Here is a 22,248-nt window from a genome sequence, read left to right on the forward strand (position 1 = left end):
GTAACGGTAGCAAAGCACTGGAATAGTCTTCAATGGTTGTGGAATCCCTATCATTGCCTAACCTTTTCTTAAAATCCTCCAAACACCTGTCAGGGATGAATTTGGTTTGCTTAGTCCTAAGTCAGTTTAGGGGGGCTGGATTTAGATGATCCCTTCAGGTCCCTTCCAGATCTACATGGAATGGGTGGGCTGTGCACATTAAGGAGTAAAGTTGCATCTTAAAATATTCCTTCCCATTGTTACTAATAAAACTGTAAATTAACAGTGACAGTTGTAAAATTCAAATTTACTTTTCATCATTTATTCTGTTCTTGTCCAATACCATAGGTATTTTAGAGATAATGCCTCTTTTCTGGAAGTCTATTATACATAGATCTAAAGCTTCTCAAGTCAAGACATGCCAGACAGTTTTTCCTGGCCTTACCCATACTCAGTAGTTATCTCAAATGTTCTTTTATGCAGAAGAGTTGGTAGGCACCACCAGAAGGATGAACAAGTATTAGGGCCCTGATTTATAGATTCCAAAGCCAGAAGGGACAATGTTGATCATCTGGTCTGACCTGCATAACACAGTAAATAAACCTTACCTAAAATAATTCCTAGAACATATCTTTTAGAAAAACATCAAATCTTGATTTTGCATCATGAAAATCAATAGGAATGGGATCAAGACCTCAGAGAACAATACAAGCTGATCTGGGATAAGTGGCAAGATCTCACTCTTAGTCCAGAGCCAGGTTGCTGCAAACCAAATGAAAAATATTCAGCAGGTAAATAGTCTGAGAATCTTTCTGGAACTGCTCGACCACTTCACCAGTTTTACATGATCATACAGTTTTGAGAGAGTTTATTGGTTCGACTCTGGTTTCTGGAGATTTTTCCTCTGTCATGTTTCTCTCTTGGGTTTGCCTCCTCTTTCTTTCTGGATTTTACTACACATGTTGCCTTGATGTTCTGGAGTGGATTATACTGTGAGCTTATGGATTGTGGGCAGTGGAACCTCTCACGAATTATGTAGCCGAGTCTTGTTGTTGCAACGAACCCATCTGCAGTTGGCATGATTCTGCTAGCAGTTGTATACACAAATTGAACAGCCAACAGGGCACCTGCAGAAGATCCCCAGAAGGCAAAAGGGAGAAACAAAGGTCAGAATGGACAAAAGGACTTGCAGCTTAGTATATTCCCCTGAAGCATGGGAAAAGGACTTGTCATTTTCCATAAATGGGAACCATTTAGAAGGACAATTTGGACTCAAAAAAAATAATGTTAATAATGATGTTAATGTTAATAATAGTAATAATAATAATAATTTTGTATCAGTAATGTCATTAGCTTCCTGTTGGAACTGTATTGATGGTTTTAGTGAGGGAAGCCTGTAAAGGCCTTATCACACTGCCATAAAACTTGCAACTGATCAGGACCAAATGCTTTGTCTTCACTGTATGCAAGAGGAATAGGTAGAGTACACTTCAAGTGTGTAAGGAGATAGAAAATCTCTCAAAGGCCCACTGGGCTCCTGCCCAGAAAGCATTTTCTTATTACCCCACTCTGAACTCTAGGATACAGATGTGGGGACCTGCATGAAAACCTCCTAAGCTTACTTTTACCAGCTTAGGTTAAAACTTCCCCAAGGTACAAACAATTTTACCTTTTGCCCTTGGACTTTTGCTGCACCCACCAAACGTCTAACCGGGTTTACTATTGGGAAAGAGTCATTTGGAAACGTCTTTCCCCCAAAAATCCTCACCAAAACCTTGCACCCCCCTTTCTGGGGAAGGTTTGATAAAAATCCTCACCAATTTGCATAGGTGACCACAGACCCAAACCCTTGGATCTTAAGAACATTGAAAAAAGCATTCAGTTTCTTACAAGAAGAATTGTAATAGCAGAAAAAGTAAAAAGAATCACCTCTGTAAAATCAGGATGGTAAATACCTTACAGGGTAATTAGATTCAAAACATAGAGAATCCCTCAAGGCAAAACCTTAAGTTACAAAAAGACACAAAGACAGGAATATCCATTCCATTCAGCACAGCTTATTTTCTCAGCCATTTAAAGAAATCATAATTAACGCATATCTAGCTAGATTACTTACTAAATTCTAAGACTCCATTCCTGTTCTGTCCCTGGCAAAAGCATCACACAGACAGACCCAGACCCTTTGTTTCTTCCCCCTCCAGCTTTGAAAGTATCTTGTCTCCTCATTGGTCATTTTGGTCAGGTGCCAGCGAGGTTATCCTAGCTTCTTAACCCTTTACAGGTGAAAGGGCTTTCCCTCTGGCCAGGAGGGATTTTAAAGGTGTTTACCCTTCCCTTTATATTTATGACAGGCCCACTGGGCTCCTGCCCAGAAAGCATTTTCTTATTACCATGGTGTAAGTTTACAATCAATTTAGATACCAAAAAGCAGTAAATCTGCTACCAGAGGTGCAGAACACACAGTTGTGCAACCCTTTTGCTGGAATCCCTCTGCTCAGATTAGCACCATCCTTTGGGAAAGACTGACAAGTCATACAGCCATGTAGGACAGGACAGTCACAATGATTATGCAAAATGCGCTGAACTGAGTGTGATCACACAAAATAGCATCTGATACAGAGATGTGGCAAGGAAAAAGACCCCCCCCCTTTCTTTCTTATGCTGAATCTGGTGCTTTTGTACTCCTGGGCCTTAGGCTTTCGGGATACTTCTAAAAATGGACTCATGTGGCTGCCTTGTATGAGGAGGTCAAAGGTCTTTCTCTTCTTTCAAAGAGATAGTACCCTAATCACCTCTGTACATCTGAGAAGGAAACTATAGCCACAGATAATGGTGGCTGGTCAATGTAATAATGTCACTCCCAAAAGAACCACTGTTTGGCCTCTGGGATGGTACATCCTGTTGTGATGTCACAAAAGATAGAGGTATCAGGTCAGGCCGTTGTGGAACACAGATATTTGGGGGTGAGGGGGAAGGTGTCATTGTTCCTCCACACATAATTGTAACCCCTTGTATCCATCTGTGCCTGTCAATTAACTGCTTTAGCCAGGAGATGGATCCCAAGTTTTCTGTTCAAACATGCAGTCAAGGAAGTCTCTCATCCAAACTGCTAAGTGAAAACTGTTTCCCTTTGCACCACATCAAGGCCATTGGATCTCTGTTTAATAAAGGCAATAAGGTGTACAGCCTGCCTTATATTTGCTATAAATCCAGAATTACTCACCACTTAAAACATCCCAAACAGTAATGGAGTGATCGAATGACCCAGTGTACAAGTACTTATCATCTTTCGAGAAGCAAGCGCACTGAATACCTTTCAAGAAGGAAGTCTGCTAAAAATGGATAAAGGTTTGAATTAGACCATAAGTATCTTGTTAAATGCAGGTTGAGACTAGGAAGCCATATGCAATTTAGTGGCTACTCAGCAGTTGTGAGAATTGGGATAAAAATCTAATTAAACCAGGATTTCCGTCATAAGGCAGAGTGGTCCTGATAGGGGCACAAAATGCCACAATACAAACTCCTGTGCTTGTAAAACAATCTACAGCTGTGCAGAAAGGAGGAGGGCCACTGTGATCTCTCAGGAACCTAATTAATCTACAAGTGACAGGGATTGGACGCAGTCTGACTCCATGGTACATCATCAGGTGAAGTCTGAGGTCTATCAGGCGCAAGCGAAAAGCTAAAAATATCAACTCAAGCTCTTCCCTCATTTTTTTTTTCTTTACTTGCCTTCACTACTCCTGGCCTGTTTACTCTGTGTTGCTTTTGCTTATTCATTGAGTAAAATCCTGCACTCTTTACAGCAAGTCCTCCAGCTGATGCCAAGAAAGTAAGTGTGGTGAGCAGGCTCTGGACCAGAGAGATGTTAAGCACATTAGCTCGTGACTGTGCACTGACAGTGTCTCTGAATACGGCATCAAAATCCTGGATATGTACAAATCGGCATTTCAGGGCATAAAATGGGTACCAAGCTGCCAACTGAGCTGCCAGACACAGGATTTAGATGTCCTCCTTTATGAAAATTTGGTTTCCTGTGAACTAGTTTTTCTACTGTATTGGCTTTTCAGATGCATTATTAGCTCATTGAAATAAGTGACTCACAATGCTATGTCCCTATCTCTACCCACCAGGGCAGTACCTTATAATAACACATTTCATGTTCCCACTGGCAGAGCTCCAAGTCCCAGAGACACTGCAGAGAATCTTCAGAGCCACTTAGTGCCCATTGCTCTCCATGGCTGGTTTCTAAGCAGGTGACTTTGCATCTGTGCATTTCCAAAGGAAACACTTTGGAATGAGGGCAGTCGTAAAGGAACAAGTCCCCACTTGACATGCCATAGAGGACCCGGTAGTTTGCAAGGACAGCCACACTGGAAATCACAGCAGCAGGGATCTGAGTATAAAAGGTATAAATGGGCTTGTCAATCACAGGGCATGGCTCTCCAGGGCTAACATCCAGCACAAGAACTAAGTCGTCACATGCTATAGCTAGCTGCTCTTCCTGCCTGCTGAGTGCCATGTGGTTGATTGGTTTCTGTGACTTCGGGGGTGGGATGCACACCACATCCTGCCTGGAATTAAGTGGAAACACAAGGACCGTTCCAGACATCAGCCCAGCGAAAAGGAGCTTGCTCTGCTCAGCCACCTCTAGACACCTCACTTGGGCAGAGGTGTCCAGTGTGTCACACTCTGCACCTGCAACAGAGAAGAGGTTTCCATGAGGTTCTCCCTGCTCCAGCTCTAGTCTTTTGGGTTTTCCCATATGTCATGATAATTATCTAGACCAAAGAAAAGAAAAGAAAATTTCTTAAAGAAAAGAGATTAAAATAATTCCTAAATTTACAGTCCCTCTCTGCTCAACCCATTCCTTCTGATGCAGTGTGAAGGAACAGAGAGTCCTTGCAGCATGCCTGGAAGACCAACAAGACCTGGCTCTGTCAGATCGATTATTCATTTTTTTGGAATCATTTTGATTCCCATGCTATGCCAAGTTTTAATTCTTTACAGTGTTTTATAGATTGTCGTTCACCTTTAGTGGAGTCCCAGATGATGACTTGATGTCTCTGTCCGGCTTGAGGGAAGTAGACATAGTTCCCATCATGGGACATTGCAGTGCACCCTGTGCGATCTGGGACTGGTGCTAAGGTTTTGTGCTTACGATCATAAGTGAGGTCCCAAACTTTGAGATATGGTGCAATATGGGAGGCAGATACCAATGTGTGGCCACATAGGGCTAAGAGAGTCACTGGTGTTCCCATGCCATCCAAAGTGTCTATCAGCAAACCCTGCTCTGATAAACTCCACACCTGGGAAGAATTAGAAAAAAACATAGTGGCATTCAGTCAAAATAGTAAGAAAACATAAAATCACTAAATAATCTACCTGTTCCTCTTTCCCATACCCTACTAAGGGGGGAGTAGAACAATCAAAGTAAAAATTTATGAAAACAAAGTCAAAGTAACGATACAAGAAACAGTCTCATAAAACAAGAAACAAAGAAGAGAAATCAAGTATGTCATACACAGAGTGGAGAGAGATGGGAAATGTTCCAAAAGTGACAATATCTTAGAAGCATTTCTGTTCAGTTAATAAACACACAAACCTTCTCTTAAGTAAACTTTTATAAAGCACCTTGAGGTGTTCTGCCCATATGATCTCTCTGCTCTGAATGATACTTCATGAGATCCTGCTGACCTCAATTGGGTGGCACCAGGTCTTAGCCTCTTGGAAAGAAATGTTGTCTCAGGTACAGAATATTCCCTTTGGGCTGCTTCACTCTCACTGTTGGAGGAGAGGGCAGTTTCTGGGGTCTTGGAATTTTAATGATTTTAAAAATAATATCCCTTAATACTCTGGTTATAAGCTCTCCCTGGCCTTTTTCTCTCTGAATTTATATAGCACTGTCACTCACTTTTCAATGTCAGAAAAAGAATTAACAGGAGAGCAGAGTGAGAGCTACACACTACTAGAACTAGAAAAGAGAGAAGAGAAAGACATTCAGATGGGACAACAACAGAAACACCACAAATGCATCCACAAGGCAGGTGGTTAGGGACCCTGCTCAGCACCTTACTAGATCCAGCATACAGTGTGAGCTGGGTCTGCAGGAGGAATTTCTGATGGGAAAGCTTCCCCTCTTACCTGGATAGATTCACCCTGAGAGCATGTGACAATGATGCTGTTGTCAGGAGAGAAAACAGCTGAGTGCACCACACACTCATGTTCCAGGTCTTCTGCCATGAACCTGTGGAATCCCTTTGAGTTGGCCAGGAACACTCGCACATACACCCCAAAGCCTAAAACAATGGAATGTTAAAAGAAAAGGAGTACTTGTGGCACCTTAGAATGGAATGTTAGTTTCTGATTTATTGATCTGGGGAGGAGCTCTTGAAAGCACTCAGGATGATATAGTGCAGACAAGGCCAGATGCACCCAATAAGCATTCAGGGGCTCTAAAATGTTACATATCTCCATCCATGTTCATAATCTGTTGGTCCCAGCATGCCATTAAAGTTGCACACTGAGACCTGCTCAGAAACCAAAAGACTGAAATTCTCCCCAGCCAGAGGCCTGACACAAGTCCTGTGCATCACATAAGTCCCACTTACTTTCTCATTATAGGACGTATGTGGTGCATAGACCATGTGTGGGCTCTCTGCACAGGATGAATTTCACCCCATTGCTTTCCAGCCCTTTGAGCATATTAGATTGATAAGAACATGTTAATAATGGGGAAAGACCCCCAGCTTGGCCCCTGTTTAAGGGACACTTGGTGTATGATACTTAGAGAGACTACTGCCATCATCTTTTATAAATCTGCTGAAATCTTTCCCAGTTAATCGGGCTGGAGTTAAACCTGCAGCAAGAAGGGACTCATCTTCTGACACTACTAGAAAGCGAACCCTTCCTGGAAGTTTCTTCATTAAGCTGTTTCCATCAGAGAAGATCTGCAGAAAGAGAAGGTACAGTCAGACACAGCACTGTGGTGGTTAAGCTGCCTCTCTCAGGTTAGAGGGAAGATAATAGGAGGATAGAAACTAAGGTGAATAGAATTTAGTTTGGCCTCTCAGTGCTGTACAGCTCCCATGTGTACTAGTATACACAGCATGAGGTCTGCAGGTATAGGGAGCATGTTTTCTTCATCATGAGGAGAAGAAAGTCCTTTGGAGACCCACCGTATTACCTAGCTCAGCACAAGGCTGAGTGGTGCCTGGAACTGTACTTTGGCTCATTTCACTGGACCTTAGTGGCAGTTTACTAGGGAGACCTTGGTGCAAAATCTTTCTCCTCCCCTGCACACTTTTATTGCTAATAATATTCTACCCATGTCTAGCACCTTCTATCCAAGGAGCTCAATGCGCTTTATGAACAGAAAACACCCCAGTGAGGTATATTTTCTTCATATTACACATGGCCAAATTGAAGCACAGAAAGGGGAAATTATTTGCTCAGTCACATAGCACATTTGTGCCAGAGTCAGGAACAGAACCTAGCTTTACAGCACTTGGATCTTGCAATCACACTGCTGCTGGTGGATGAGCAAGTGAAGAAAGAACATCATGCTAGAGCATGTCAAATTGGCTGTCTTAGAAACTCCTAGAAACCATGGAAGTGTGAAAACCTATCAGAGAATCTGTATGATGACAAAAGCCTATCAAAGATGCAGGCACCAGCACAGAGCGAAGTGAAACTGAGACGAGAGAATCCAGAATCCCCACAAAGCCAGCATTTCATAGATTTAAATCCCTGAAATGTTATAGCTAGCTAATCAGAGAGACGCACCATGGAGAGGGAACCCCTGCTAAATCCTACTATCATCTTTCCTTGCTTCTGGATCAGAATGCTGCAAGTTGGTGCTTCTTCCTGTATCCCTGATAGCTGGTGCTTAGACTGGAGCTCTCCCGTGCTGCTGTCCCACAGACTCAGCATTCCTCCTTCAGACACAGTCAAAACCACCTGCCTTGGTTCAAACACTTCAGTGCACAGCCACGCATCTGGGGCCTCACCAGAAATCTGGAAAATATGTTCCGCTGTTTCCAGGTGCCAGGCATTAACCTAGTAAAAAGAAGGATTGGCAGATGACCTTTGCTGGACATCTTTTTGTGCAACATTTGCACATATATTGATTCTGGAGTTTAGATGCTGACTTAACTTCCCAAATTTCACACTCCAAGGATCTCAAAATATTTTACAAAACCAACAAGATTCCTTGGCAGAACTTTCACATGGTTCTTCCTATCACAATCTTGGAGTAACTGCACCTGTGTCCCCCCTCTGTGGTCACAGCCAGGTCTCCTGGTATCACCTGTCTCTGCGTAGCCTTCGGACTGGCGTTTTTTAAGGGTGTATAGCTCCCTGCCTTACACTTTGATATGCCTAGTAAGCCAGTCTACCTAAAGGCCAGTCCCTGTGCTTTGCATTCTCTCTAAGGGCTATGAACAGTGCATTGCCAGCAGTTACAAGTTACCACACGGCTCTTTCTAAGCATTTATTCTTAAGGTGAAAGCATTATAGAGAAAACAAAAACAATAAAAGTTCTTATATGCATGCTAAAAGCTTACCAGCAGTCACCCATCAGTTTTATGGGGCCCTAGTAGGTAAAAGTCCTTCTAATCCTTGTGCAAGGGTTGCCCCCCCCCGCCCTTTGGACAGAAGGTCTTGTCCACTTGCTGGATTAGATAGAAGGCCCAGAGTTAGTTTAAACTCAGCCTTTTTATATCAAAAGCCCTTTCTTTGTCTGTTGTTTCTACAAAACCCAGTTTGAATCAGTATCAGAATCCTTTTGTCGACCTAGCTGCAGTTACACTAGGGGTTAGGTCGACCTAACCATGACACTCAGGGCATGACATTTTTCACATCCCTGTGTGACATAGCTAGGTTGAGCTCATTCTAAAATGTAGATCAGGCCTTGCATTTTATCCAAGCTCCAAACAACCAATTTTTTTTCTTCAGTTCCTTGAATGGTTGCTGAAGACGGGAATCACTGTGCTAGCCAGTGGAAGGGAAGGCATGGGAGGCCCATCATTTAGGACTTTGAAAAGTAGACTGGACAAAGCACGAGAAAATGTCCACCTGAGATATTCTGCATTGGCCCCAGGATTTTGGAGTGGATAGGACCCAGTAGGCTTTTCCATCCAGTGGTGTTGGAACAATTTTTATAGTGGGGGTGCTGAAAATCATTGAACAAAGCTGTAAACCCTGTATATGATGGAAACCACTTAAAGCCAGGGGTGCTGCTACACCTCCGGCACCCCTAGTTCTAGCACCCCTGTTTCCATCTCTATGCTCCATGATTCCCTGATTGTAACTTCTTGTGGCTTCTCCTCAGATTCTTGTCTTCTCTGTGCACTTCACATTATGGGATGGCTTCCAGTTCCATACCTTTGCACCTGATGCTGAATACACAATCCTGTTCCTTTCATCCACATGAAGCTGATATAGATGCTGGTCTCCAGAGTGAGTGTCTTGAATGGAAAACTTCTGTCTGCCAGAGACTAAATTCCAGATGCGTAGAGTGTAATCCATGGCAGCTGAGACAGCGGAAGTACCTTTTCCAAACACTTTCACACATCTCACCTCAGCTACAAAACAGCAATGAGAAGCATTAGCAAAACAGGGGACCTTGCACACTTCCAGCAATTGGAAGAGTGCCCAGATTACCATCAGCTGTGAAACACCTGCTGTGTTTATAGCTCAGGAACGAGGGGATGCAAACAGTCAATGCCCTTGTAAGGCCGTGAGAAAAATTCTCCAGTGAGGGTCAACTGGGGAGTTAATTGCATTCTACAGCAACATTAGAGGGGGCAGTTTTAATCCATTAAATGGCTCTCAGTTATCACATTCTAAAATCACTTTAATTATGGGCAATCCCTTGATCTGTTTAAGGGATGGTGCATAGAACAGGACTGTTTGGCCATAAAATACAGTTGGTGCAGCTGACAGCTTCGAGGTCTGGGTGTTGCTACCACACAGAAGCTGTCTGTATAGTACAGCAGTTCTCAAACTCTGGGTCGGGACCAGTGTTCCCTCTAATTTTTTACCTCCATGTGCGGAATGAATTTTGTTATGTGCACCAATATGAAGTTGATGTGTGACACATCACCTTCATATTGGTGCACATAACAAAATTCATGTGGCAGGGGTGGGGGAGGGAATGAGGGCTCTGGCTGGGTGTGCGGGCTCTGGGGTGGGGCTGGGGATGAGGGATTTGGGGTGCAGGAGGGGGCTCAGGGCTGGGACAGAGGGTTGGGGTGTGGGAGGATGTGGACTCTGGGGTGGGGCCGGGATGAGGGGTTGGGGTGCAGGCTGCCCCGGGGCTGCGGTGGGAGGAGAGGACTCCCCCCAGCCCTCTCTCGCAGCAGCAGCAGCAGCTCGGGGCCGGGGGAGAGGCATCTCTCCCTAGCTGCGGCAGCTCTGGTGAGATTGGCCTGGGCCAAGCGAGGGGCTCCTCTCCCACGGCCGCGGCAAGTCCAGGGCAGGTCCATGCTGGGACTGGTGGGAAGGGGCGGCTCTCTCCACTGCAGTCCTGAGCCCCTGAGTGGGGCTTAATAGGCAGGTGCACAGCTGCACAGCTTAGAGGGAACTTAGGTTGGGACCCCAAAGTGGTTTAGATTTGCTGGGGCCCAGGGCCAAAGCCTGAGCTCCACCGCCCTGGGCCAAAGCCCGAGGGCTTCCACCCTGGGGTTTGGGGCTCAAGTTACAGGCACCCTGGGGTTTGGGGCTCAAGTTACAGGCACCCTGCCTGGGGCTGAAGACCTTTGGCTTTGGCCCCCCCTGCCCAGGCCAGTGGGGCTCAGGCTTTGGCTTTGACCCCCTACCCCACCCAGAGTGGCAGAGCTTGGGTGGGCTCAGGCTTCAGTCCTGCCTCCTGGGGTCATGTCATAATTTTTGTTGTCAGAAGGAAGTCGCAGTGCAATGAAGTTTGAGGACCCCTGGTATAGTACAACCATGCTCCCTTTAAAAGGCTCACCAGAGTGCCCAGTCAAGGTGTGCATCACCTCAATATCCTCCATGATCCACACAACCATCGTGCCATCCTGAGATCCTGCCACCAGCACTCTGTGATCAGAACTGAGCTCCAGCACTGTCACACCTGTAATTAGACATACATGGAAGGAGAGTCTGCAGACACAGTAGGCAGAGAGGATACAACTAGAGAACTAGATAAGTTCATGGAGGATAGGTCCATCAATGGCTATTAGCCAGGATGGACAGGGATGGTGTCCCTAGTCTCTGTTTGCCAGAAACTGGGAATGGGAGATAGAGGATGGATCACTTGATGACTACCTGTTCTGTTCATTCCCTCTGGCGCACCTGGCATTGGCCATTGTTGGAAGACAGGATACTGGGCTAGATGGACCTTTGGTCTGACCCATCATGGCTGTTCTTATGTATCCTTTCCCACCTGTGATAGCAGCAGATCTCTTACTGACCTTGTGTGTGTTATGTGACAAGAGACCAACCAAGCTAGATTAGATTCCCTCAGACATTTGTGGATCTGTGTTTGTTTATATTGTGAATACCGTTGAGTGGTATCTCTCCCTTGGTGCAGTAAAAGCAGTCAAAAACAGAACCGTTGCTAAATTCAGCATGAAAGGTGAAATCAGCAGATGGACCCTTACAATTCCTTTGTGTTACAGGCAGAGAAATACAGAAACTGTCCCATCCCATAATATATACATTAATGCAGCCTAGCAAAATTCTACTTCTACAGGGACATTCATTTTCTTTATTGGGTACTCCAGGGAGCATTTTGCACCAAAAAAATAAAAATTCTGCACATAATATTTCAAAATTCTGCAAATGTTGTTTGTCAAAATAACACTACATAATCATGCCAGTTTCAATTATTTTTGTAATGTATTTCAAAATACCTGTCAGCAACTATGTCTGTAACAATACAGACACACACACGAATTCTACCAGGAGTAGAGAGTTAATCATAGGATCATAGAAGATTAGCGTTGGAAGAGACCTCAGGAGGTCATCTTGTCCAACCCCCTGCTCAAACCACTATGACAACCCAGTTCCTGTTTCTCTGCCCCCTTCCTCCCCCCCCCCCCCGCAGAGCCCAGCGGTGGGGAGGGGGAGAGATTCCCACAACCCCTCCCCCCCCAGAGCCCAGCTGTGTGGCCCCCCCCAGCCAATACAACCAAACCCCCTCCACTCCCAGCCCAGCCACGGGTTCCCCCTAGCCCAGATACCTGCACCTCCTCCCCGCAGAGCCCAGCCGCAGGGCCCCCCTCTTGCCCAGATACCTGCCTCCTTTCCCCCCAGAGCCCAGCCGTTGCCCCCCCCCCCCCAGCCAAGACACCTGCCTCCCTCGGAGCCCAGGGATCCAGAGGGAGAAAGAGCCTGATGCTCTGTCCCAGGCTTGCATGAAGTTTCCTGCATGCAGCCCTCTCCTTCCCTCAAGGCATGCTGGGAACTGCAGCTGTCAGGAACCCTTTAGCTCCCTCCCTGCCCCCACCTCCGCCCCACCCTGCCCCGCCCCAATGTCCTCTATGTGTGATCTGGGCTCTGCTGGGTCCAGCAGCCCCTAGTGGCGGCCAGCAGCACTGCAGCCCATTTATGTAGGGAGAAAGGAAAGCAAAGTTCTGCATAAGAACGGCCATACTGGGTCAGAGCAAAGGTCCATCTAGCCCAGTATCCTGTCTTCTGACAGTGGCCAATGTCAGGTGCCCCAGAGGGAATGAACAGACCTGGTAATCATCAAGTGATCCGTCCCCTGTTGCCCATATCCAGCTTCTGGCAAACAGAGGCTAGGGACCATCCCTGCCTATCCTGGCTAAGAGTCATTGATGGACCTATCCTCCGTGAGCTTATCTAGTTCTTTTTTTGAATTCCCTCAGAATTCCCCCCAAGAGTAATCAGGCAACCATACTATAATGAGCTTTATCATCTTCATCTTGGTAAGGGATGAGTGAGTAGATTTTGTGCCTAGGCTAATACACCTCCATGACTGTAGTGAGCTGGTGCATTACTGCACTATGCCAATTATTCAGAAATCACTAAGTGAGATTAATAAATAGAAACAATTAAACCAAATATGAGTAAGCCTCACAGTATCATAAGCATACTGGAATGTCCTGCAAAGGAGATCTTGGATGAGTGCCCTATGTCGTGCAATACTCACCTCTGCCTACAAAGGGAGGCACAATATCCAATATTTACAACAATATTAGTCCCCTACCTGGGGAATGAGGCCCTTGCTGATCCCCACATTCAGAAACAGGTCAGGGACCAGACACCCAACATCAATTGTTCTTGTTACAAGCTAGTCTGAACTTTAATGCCACTCAGAGTTGCTTGGAGCACATTCCAGGCTCCCTTCATGTGCCCTGGTGTTAGTAATATGCACCATCCTGCCAGTTGGGTCACAGAGAATCACCAGTCAGTAAAGTAACCCAACTATCTGAAATTCCCTAGGAGGCCCATGGAAATCCCTCCGCATTTCCCAAGCACAAAATAGCAAATGTCAGAGACGCTGTGGGACAAAAGAGAGCTGAGAGATAGTGCTATCTCCTCACACATAGCTCCTATGCGTCTGGTCTCAGGAATCTTGATGCCCTGAGAAAAGGCCTTACCTTTTAGAAATCCAGTGATTGTCATCTTAAGAGGCCCACCAGGTGGCTGGAGGAATCCACACAGTGGGACAAGAACAGGATGGGGACAGACATTGAGCCAGCTCAGACACTGCTGGCACAGCTTTCCAATTAGATCAGGATAGGAAAGCATGAAAAAATGCAGCCTGGCCAGCACCTCAGTGTATATAATACTCACTCCTAAGAAGGAAAAGACAAAAATAATTTTAAAAGGGCTGTGAGAGGCCATTGCAATCATTCAATATGCAATACAGTGCATAGACTACCAGTTTAGAATGAACAGGTGTGAGTTTGCCCTTCCCTGGCTAGGTACTCAGATACTGCAGGGATGGGTGCAGTATAAAAACTTGGATAGATTTAACTGGGTATTGGAGAATTTTCATTGGGAGGGGGTGGGAATTGTGAATTTATCCCTTTAATTAATGGTAATGCTGCCAGGTGTTTCAGGTGGCTAGTAGATGCTGATAGTGAAGGGAGTGTGAAGGGAAGGACCCTCTGGGTTGGGTGAACTGCTCTGATCTAATAAACAAGATGTCTGTTGATGAAAGCTAACAACGTTCCAAAAAGAAAATTGCGGGTTCCTCCCCAGAGGTCCGGAGATACCTACGGAAGAATTTCATTTTTAGTTGTAATTGCCCAGGAAGAAACTTCTTCTAAGGAGCAAATATTTCAACTTTCCCATAACAGATCTGCCCATGCCCAACTGCAGTTCAAACATGGACCAGAAGTGGCTCTTACCTACACCACCATCTATATAGTCAAGTGCTGGTTTCAAAAGGAGAAGGGTTTCTTGCATAAGACGTAGCTCTGGGCAGTTAATATGCTCATTGCACATGGCAAAGTCATTGGCAATGCCCTGAATTCCAGTGGCAATGATTTTACAGGTGATCCAGTTCATATTCCCTGCAGAAAAGAGTACTGACCATCAGAGCAGAGAACATTGGGCACAAGGAGGAACCATACAGCCCAGAGGACTGGGGGTCATGCTTCTGGTGATGGTGAGGAGGCTACTCTTGGGGAGGGTCTGAGGCCACTCTCTGGGGAGACTGGGGGCTGTCATTGTTGTGGTTCCTTTTTTAGCCCTTTTTTGAGTGGGTGAATAGTTTTTTAATGTACTGTTTTAAAATGTCTCCTCCTGAGCCTTGGGAAGAGTGGGAGCATGGATTTTTATTTCTCTCAGTGACTGGAGTGTGGATGATGAGGACTCTGAAGTGTCTGGGGTAACAGTTTGTGAGGACAGTGTATTTTTCTCTTTCACAGGTTTCCCTCTCAGTTTGGCTGTTGATGCTCAGTTTGGCAGCTCCCAGTGCTTTCAATATAGAAATGTTACATGCATTGTGATTCTGCACCTCCCTTGCATGCAGCTGCAGGAATGAAGCACATTCCCTGTTGAACGTTGTCCCTGGCCCTTACCCAGCACATCTTGCTTTAGCTCCTCAATTCTCCCAGCGTTGAGTAAGTGAAAAGGCAGTTCGCTTAGCTTCCTCCGATTTGCAACGGTATCAGAGAACCAGAGTGGCTGAGGTGCTACCTGGTAAAGGGAGAAACAGGAGGTGACCAAGGAGAACCCAGGTGAGATGCAGGTAATGGATTAATTTCACTAATGCCTCCAGTGCTGTAGTATTTGGATTTCAACTCCTGGTGTGATATCTAGCCCTTCCAGACCACTGCCTGAGGGACATGCTACCTGCAGCAATATTGCAACTGGTCACAGCAGAGCCAGCAGGCAAGTTGATACAGGCCAATTCCCTGTCAAGTGGGGTTACCAGCGATGGACAAAGTGATATAGATAAAACAAAAGCCACGCAGAAATAATCTGCCCTAATTCCCAATGCCCTCTGATCCCACTCCCTGCCCTGCAGTGTGAGGGCCCAGGCCTCTTGGTCCAGAGCCTGCAAATACCAAGAATGCTTGCTGAGGTGCCTCACCTTCCTGTCAGCATTCAGCGATTTGCCAAGAAGTGGCAGTTTCAGGGACTTCTTCATGCCCCAACTCCAAGTCCCCCTGAAGAAATCTGCCAGGAGCAAGTGACGCTTGGTTTTGTCTTGGGCTGGTAGATAACGATTCTGCACCACTTCAGTAAATTGTCTGGGAGAGGAAAGAAATAGCAGAGACACTGAGATGGGGATCCAGAGGATGGGGTTCCCATGAGCCTCAATCAACAATGATGGGAATGGACAGCAGGGCTGAGCCTAAGCAGGATCCTCACACAGCCAGTACTGGGACATCCCCCACACAGGAGTTTATGTCCCAGTACTGGCTGTGTGAGGATCCTGCTTAGGCTCAGCCCTGCTGTCCAGCCCTCCTCATCCTGTGTCCCTGCTGTACCTGTGAGCAAGGCCAAGAAGCGCAAAGCCGTCTGCCTGCCTCTCTGCCAAGCACTCTCCAATGTCACGGCGCAGTCGTGCCCACAGCAGAGGAGGAAAGCGCAGGATGGTTTTACATGGAGGAGAGCCATGCTGGTAAATCTCAGAGAGAACCTCATCATCAAGGGACAAGATGTCCTTCATCTCTGCATCTGATAGCCCATTCCTGATCGGGAATGACAGAGTGGGGGAGATTAGTCTTCTCCCCCCCAACAGTGTGCATTAGCCTCCAAAGTGGGAGGGTGAGTAGTATCTTTACTCCTTGCACACACACACACACACACACTCTCTCTCATCTTCACTCTCCAGCTGGCCCCAAACCACCATCCACCAGGAAACCCACCTAGCTGCTGTTCACAGGGACTCCAGCTCTGGGCAAGAAAGAGATGCACAACATGTTCACCCACCCCAATCTCCACTAGGCAGCCTTAGCTAAGAGCTCAAAGCCTGGAGGAGCACAGGAGATCAATTACCCATAGATCAGACTAGGCAGTATGGCAGGTAAGAGAAAGGAGCTTGTGCTTTCCAAATGCTCATGTAAAGACATTCACAGGCTGCAGAAGCCAAGAGCTGCTGTTGCCTGGAGCTGTGTTTAGCCATTGAAATTCACCCAGACAAAAGGAGCAGTCAGGTGGTGCAGGGTGCTCCGAAAGGGGATATGGCAGCACTTACCGTGAGGAGGCAATATACCCCAGCATGTTTGTCACCAGGACTGTGCCATGCAGCTTTTCCAGTCTCCCGCATAGATGGTGCATGGCTTCTTGGGCTGTGGTAGCAATCATCAGTGCTGAAGGCAGAGTGTAGGATGCCCATCTCCTGGCCTCATTGAAGGCCAGCTTGAATAGCAGGGGGTGCCCACCCTCAAGGAAGCTGTGCAGGAGAACAGTCTGCTGAGCTGGGCTCAGCTTCCGTCTCACTGATGCCAGTAGCACCTCCAACATCTTCCCACCTTCCTCTCTGGATAATGGACCCACTTCAAAGTAGGCCTCGGGCTCAGGCATGGCCTCTTGGAGAGTTTCCAGAATCCCATGCTCTGCTGTGGAAGTGGAGACAACAATGTGAACCTTTGAGGGGCAGTCTTTTGGCAGCCAGTATAGTCTGTGGGCACCATCAGCAGAGATTAGCTGGTCCACAGAGTCAAAGAACAACACCAGTGACTGTACACCAAAGTGAGAGACAGTGAGGAGGAGGTTGTGAAAGAACAGGATTAAATCACTGCAAGCCTGTGTTACCTGTACAGGAAGAGGTGGCAAACCAAATGCTAAACACACCTGGAAACAAATATCCCTCAGCAGGCTGTGGATTGCAGAGCTGAGCTGGGATGTCCCCAGCTGGCGAATTACCACCACAGTCTCCTGCCCCAGGAGAGTTCGCACCTGCTCAGACAGTTTGCACATCAGGGCTGTCTTTCCACAGCCTGGAGGCCCATAGAGAATGAGGGGTGTGTGGATGTGGTCATCATTCTGTCTGATGCTTTGTAGAATGTTATCCAGTAAGTCTTGCCTCCCACAGAACACTCTGCAATTCTCCAGGCACCGCATCATGTGGTGGCTCAGCTCCTGCAAAAGCCCCTCTGGCTCCTCGCTGTTCTTCCCTCGGTATCGGAGGCTTCTCAGGACCTGGTGATTGGTAGCAGTGATGAACTGTTCACACAGCTCCTTCAGGTACTTGGTTTGCCCCTTGTATCGCAGGTTCCCAGGGTGTGCATTCCATGGAACTGTGTGCACTTTGAGATGCTGGGGGTAATGGTTTGCAATTTTTGCCTTGAGGCTGTGGAGCAGCTGTTGGGCTTCATTGTCCAGGCTGCCATTATCCTCTGTATCCAGCAGTTGCATGCTTGTCCCTCCCAGCAGGTGTTTGTCAAGGCCCTCAACCTCTCTGAGGAATATGGAAACAGCCAAGTCGATCTCTTGGGTCCTGAAGAGGGCATGTTCAATCTCCCACTCTGTCTCTACAAAAGTAGGGGGGAGATGTGAAGAACATTTAGGTCCAACAAAGAGCAGAGGAGAAGCCACAGCCTAAATCAGCCCAGCACACTCCCACCCACCCACTCTGCACCTCAAGGGCAGCTAGTGAGCCAGCACACTGCCACCTGCCCTGGGGGTGACTCAAAATGGAGTTAAAGGCCCATCTTCTCCTGATTGCCACAAAGAAGACAAAACCAGGGTGCAGGGGGAGAGCCCTGTTTGGCTATGGCCATTGTCTCACGTTGGGGCACACCTGATTTGTCATAGCGATGCCTTTGTTCTTGGCTGATGAGTCCGTGTTTCTCTGCTTCCCGGGCTGCCAGGCGCAGTGCTGAGGCCAAGTCTCTCTCCACGCTCCTCCAGACCTCCATATTTTCCTGGTGCTGAGCCTGGTTGGCAGTGGGGTGGCAGTGGGGCAGGTGGTCAGTAATTGGCTGCAGGACATACACAGAAGGAATGGCGTTCTCATCCTTCCAGTACCAAAATGTCAGGAGATGTGTGGCGGTGGGGTCCCCTGTCAGCTGTGCAATCAGAGCCTCAAACTCCTTCTCTTCAATAAGTCGGGGGAGGGGCCGGTGTCCATAGCGATCACCAAGCAGCCCCTGCAGCAGAGGGACCAGAAAAAGCCTGTAATACTCACCAGCATCATCATCTGTAGGCAAATGAACATAATGCCATCCACAGCCTCAGAAACAACTCTGACATCATAATCAAAAAGGCTGACAAAGGAGGTGCTGTTGTCATCATGAATAGGTCGGAATATGAACAAGAGGCTGCTCGGCAGCTCTCCAACACCACTTTCTACAAGCCATTACCCTCTGATGCTCAAATAAATTGGTTAGTCTCTAAGGTGCCACAAGTACTCCTTTTCTTTTAGGCAAATGCGGGAAACTCATTTCTCCTGGATAAGTAGAAATGAAGGTCTGGGGCTCCGAGAGCTGCACTGGGCTTGTGCCTGCAAGCTGGACAAGGCCTCAGAGGGGAAATTGGGTTGTGATTGTGGCTCTGAGAGCTGGACTGGGCCTGAGGTCCTGGGAGCTTGGCTGTGTCTGAGGCCCTGACAAATAGATTGGGCCTTGGGCTGAGGTCTGGGGAGCCAGACCCCTAGTGGGAGGCAGTCTGGGCATGGCTGGTTGGTTATGAAATTACCTGACTGACACTAGAGGCATTTGCAGAATACAACGTGGAGCAGCTAATGGGAGCATCTGAATAGTCAGAGCAGAGCATGCTCCTCTGGGGCACGCACAGTAGCTCAGTGCTAAGGTTCTAATTGACTCTGTCTCTCTGAGACCTGGCTGGCTTTGAATGGAGAAGACTCTTGGGGAAATCAGATGTATTTCACACAACTGCCTAATGACTTATTTACTCGCACACAGCTCTGGCCACAGCAGGGCCCTCTCTGGGGCTGGGCCCTCTCTGGGGCCAGGCCCTTACCAGGATGGGGCTCTTGCTAGGGCAGGGCCCTCTCCCTGTTTGTTCTGTCCTATCAGCAGCATCTTTTCTTCTCTCTTTCTAAAATCTAACCAACCCCAAACAACAAGGTGGGTCTGGCACCAGAACAGGTGGCTGATACTGTAGCCCCAGCTCACCTCCTTTGAAGAAAACAGGACCTGACAGCTCTGAGTATTGTGTTCTGATCAGATCTTTAATACCGTGCCTGTCACCACAGTGCTAGGTCGCCTGATGGAAGGACAGCAAGCAGGTCAGGAAAGAGGTTGCCATAACATGCAGCCTTCAACTCCTGGAAGGAGGAGTTAGAGGGGCCCCAGTTCCTCCCCATGTGTGGGGAAAAGCAGTGGAACAGACACACTCACTCCTTGCCATGGTAATATATTTCTGGTTCTTTGCCACATTCTTTCCTGAGAAGGTTTTTTCTGGGCTGTTTAGTTTGCCAGTGAACGTCACCCAGGCCCTGGGGTGCTGGGCAGGGGGTAGAGCTCTTGGAGTGATAGATGGCACTGCCCATTCACCTCTTATTCTGTCTGTCTGACTCCTAACTCTGGCTGCTTCTCCAGTATGCACAGTCCTCTTTCCCACAGCCCATTGTCTCCAGTGCTCTAGCCCCGTTCCCTTAAGAGCCCATGTGTTCAGAGCTGGCCTGGACATGTGCCGTGTGTGTACTTTTGGGGACCCAACTCCACCTAATTGCTGAAACTTCTCTCTTCTGCTGCCTGATGAAATACTTCTAAAGCCTTCTTCCCCCAAGTAATGACAAGCACCCTGATCATCTCTGTGTGTTGCTAAAATACTCCAGAATCGCCACATGAGCTCAGCAAGTTATGGATGTGTGAGGCCAGCCCCACATGTCTTCCTTGGTAGTGGGGTCTGAGCATGCACCCTTTGTACTTACGATAAAAGTGGGACCCACTGACAGTTTTTGACAGGATTCAATCTCCTCCAGACAGAGTTGTGTGCTCATGTGATCAGTGTCTATAATGTCGCAAACACCCCATCTCAGGTCAATTACCTGCAAAACAGCAAAAAAGCACAGCATCTTGAAATGACAGTGATATGGAGGGACAAAGCTGCCCCATCACTTTAATTTCAAAGATAAAGCTGAAATCAACAAGGCCCATGTGACTTAGTGACTAGAAACTTGGGAGAGGCAGAAAGGCATGTAGTTTCTTACCAGGGATATCTGTAAGGAGGCACAAATTTGAGAATTTGAACCATAGGCAGCCTGGCATGTGACTCATACAGTTTTGTTCAAGTCAAGGAAACTTGTTAATCTGAGGGATGTTTGTTACAATATTTGTATGCTACTGCATTATAGGGTATAATAATAATGATCCCCAGCCTTACAACGATCTCTTTTATGCCAAAAGTTCTGCGCAGATGGTACAGACTGGGATAATTTCAGATACTCCTGAAGTGCATCTACCTCTGGGGTGGAACACAGAACAGTTGTTTATCAGTGTAGAGAAAGTATAGAATAACTTCTCCAGTTGAGCCTGGGAGCCAGGAGGTAATGTAAGAACTAGGAGGCCAACATAGCTCTTCCTGAAAACTCCTGAGCCTTTAGGGAGGCTGAGAAATCAGGGAGCATTTGTGGGGCATGGATCACTTTTTTTCCTGCATCTCACACACTTTGATTGTCTGCAGCCAGGTCAGAAAGCATCAGCAATAATCTGTACTACAGCAAATGACTTACTTCAAACATTAAACTGTGCTTCTGACAGAAGGCTTGGACCTCGGGGTATGCTGCCTTAAGCAGGGTCTCTCTCTCTGTAGCCATGTCTGCAGGGAAGAACGTAACAATGGTCATGCTGGGTAAGACCAAAGGTCCATCTAGCCCAGTATCCTGTCTTCTGACAGAGGCCCATGCCAGGTGCTTAAGAGAGAATGAACAGAACAGGTAATCATCAGGTGAAAGATTTGTGCAGCACCACAAATAAACATTAGGAATCTTCTATCTAGTTGTTCATCAACCTACTCATCACCTTTAGGTTTCAGATTTAAAAACCCTGTTCAGATGAATACTTATCTAATCTAGCTAAGTTTCATACTCTCCTCATCACAGTACTGTCTGACAGTTAGCACTATTGTTTCCTGCTGCATGCAGATTCAGACACACATTACTGCATTGGTGCTGTGAAGTCATATTTTAAACATTTTCTTTATAAAGCCTAGAAACATAATGACAAGTTTTAGAGTAGCAGTCGTGTTATTCTGTATCCGCAAAAAGAAAAGGAGGACTTGTGGCACCTTAGAGATTAACAAATTTATTTGAGCATAAGCTTTCGTCAGCTACAGCTTACTTCATCGGATGCATTGAGATGAAGTGAGCTGTAGCTCACGAAAGCTTATGCTCAAATAAATTTGTTAGTCTCTAAGGTGCCACAAGTCCTCCTTTTCTTTTTGTAGAAACATAATGTGTTTTTTGTTTGTTTTATGGTTTTTTAAATGCAAGCTGAGCAACAGTGGATTTTGAGATAGCTTCGAGCTGTTGAGTACCACACAGCAGCTTTGATCTATTACTGATCCAGGACAGGTTTCAGAGTAGCAGCCGTGTTAGTCTCTATTCGCAAAAAGAAAAGGAGTACTTGTGGCACCTTAGAGACTAACAAATTTATTTGAGCATAAGCTTTCGTATTATCATGAACTTTATTATCATGCACATTGTGTAAAGAGTTGTCACTTTGGATGGGCTATCACCAGCAGGAGAGTGAATCTGTGGGGGGGGGGGGTGGAGGGTGAGAAAACCTGGATTTGTGCTGGAAATGGCCCACCTGATGATCACTTTAGATAAGCTATTACCAGCTGGACAGTGGGGTGGGAGGAGGTATTTTTTCATATTCTCTGTGTATATATAAAGTCTGCTACAGTTTC

At 46.7% G+C, this 22,248-nt stretch overlaps 1 protein-coding gene across 1 annotated transcript; it reads right to left on the reverse strand.

Moving 5' to 3' along the window:
• Positions 1–331: 331 nt before the first annotated feature.
• Positions 332–21,154, reverse strand: NWD1 (NACHT and WD repeat domain containing 1). Its single transcript, XM_073324694.1, has 18 exons — positions 21,071–21,154; positions 20,270–20,386; positions 18,173–18,521; positions 16,625–17,903; positions 15,915–16,118; positions 15,515–15,674; positions 15,000–15,117; positions 14,325–14,489; positions 13,569–13,766; positions 10,952–11,074; positions 9,364–9,563; positions 7,765–8,037; positions 6,839–6,929; positions 6,124–6,278; positions 5,012–5,288; positions 4,121–4,677; positions 3,203–3,308; positions 332–1,106 (listed from the first exon to the last, which is right to left on the reverse strand). The coding sequence occupies exons 1-18, from the start codon at positions 21,152–21,154 to the stop codon at positions 820–822; spliced, it is 4,743 nt and encodes a 1,580-aa protein (XP_073180795.1). The 3' UTR covers positions 332–819.
• Between the last annotated feature and the right edge of the window lie 1,094 nt (positions 21,155–22,248).

Source organism: Lepidochelys kempii, chromosome 25 (genome assembly GCF_965140265.1).
Source record: "Lepidochelys kempii isolate rLepKem1 chromosome 25, rLepKem1.hap2, whole genome shotgun sequence".
In the NCBI taxonomy this organism is placed as follows: domain Eukaryota; kingdom Metazoa; phylum Chordata; order Testudines; family Cheloniidae; genus Lepidochelys; species Lepidochelys kempii.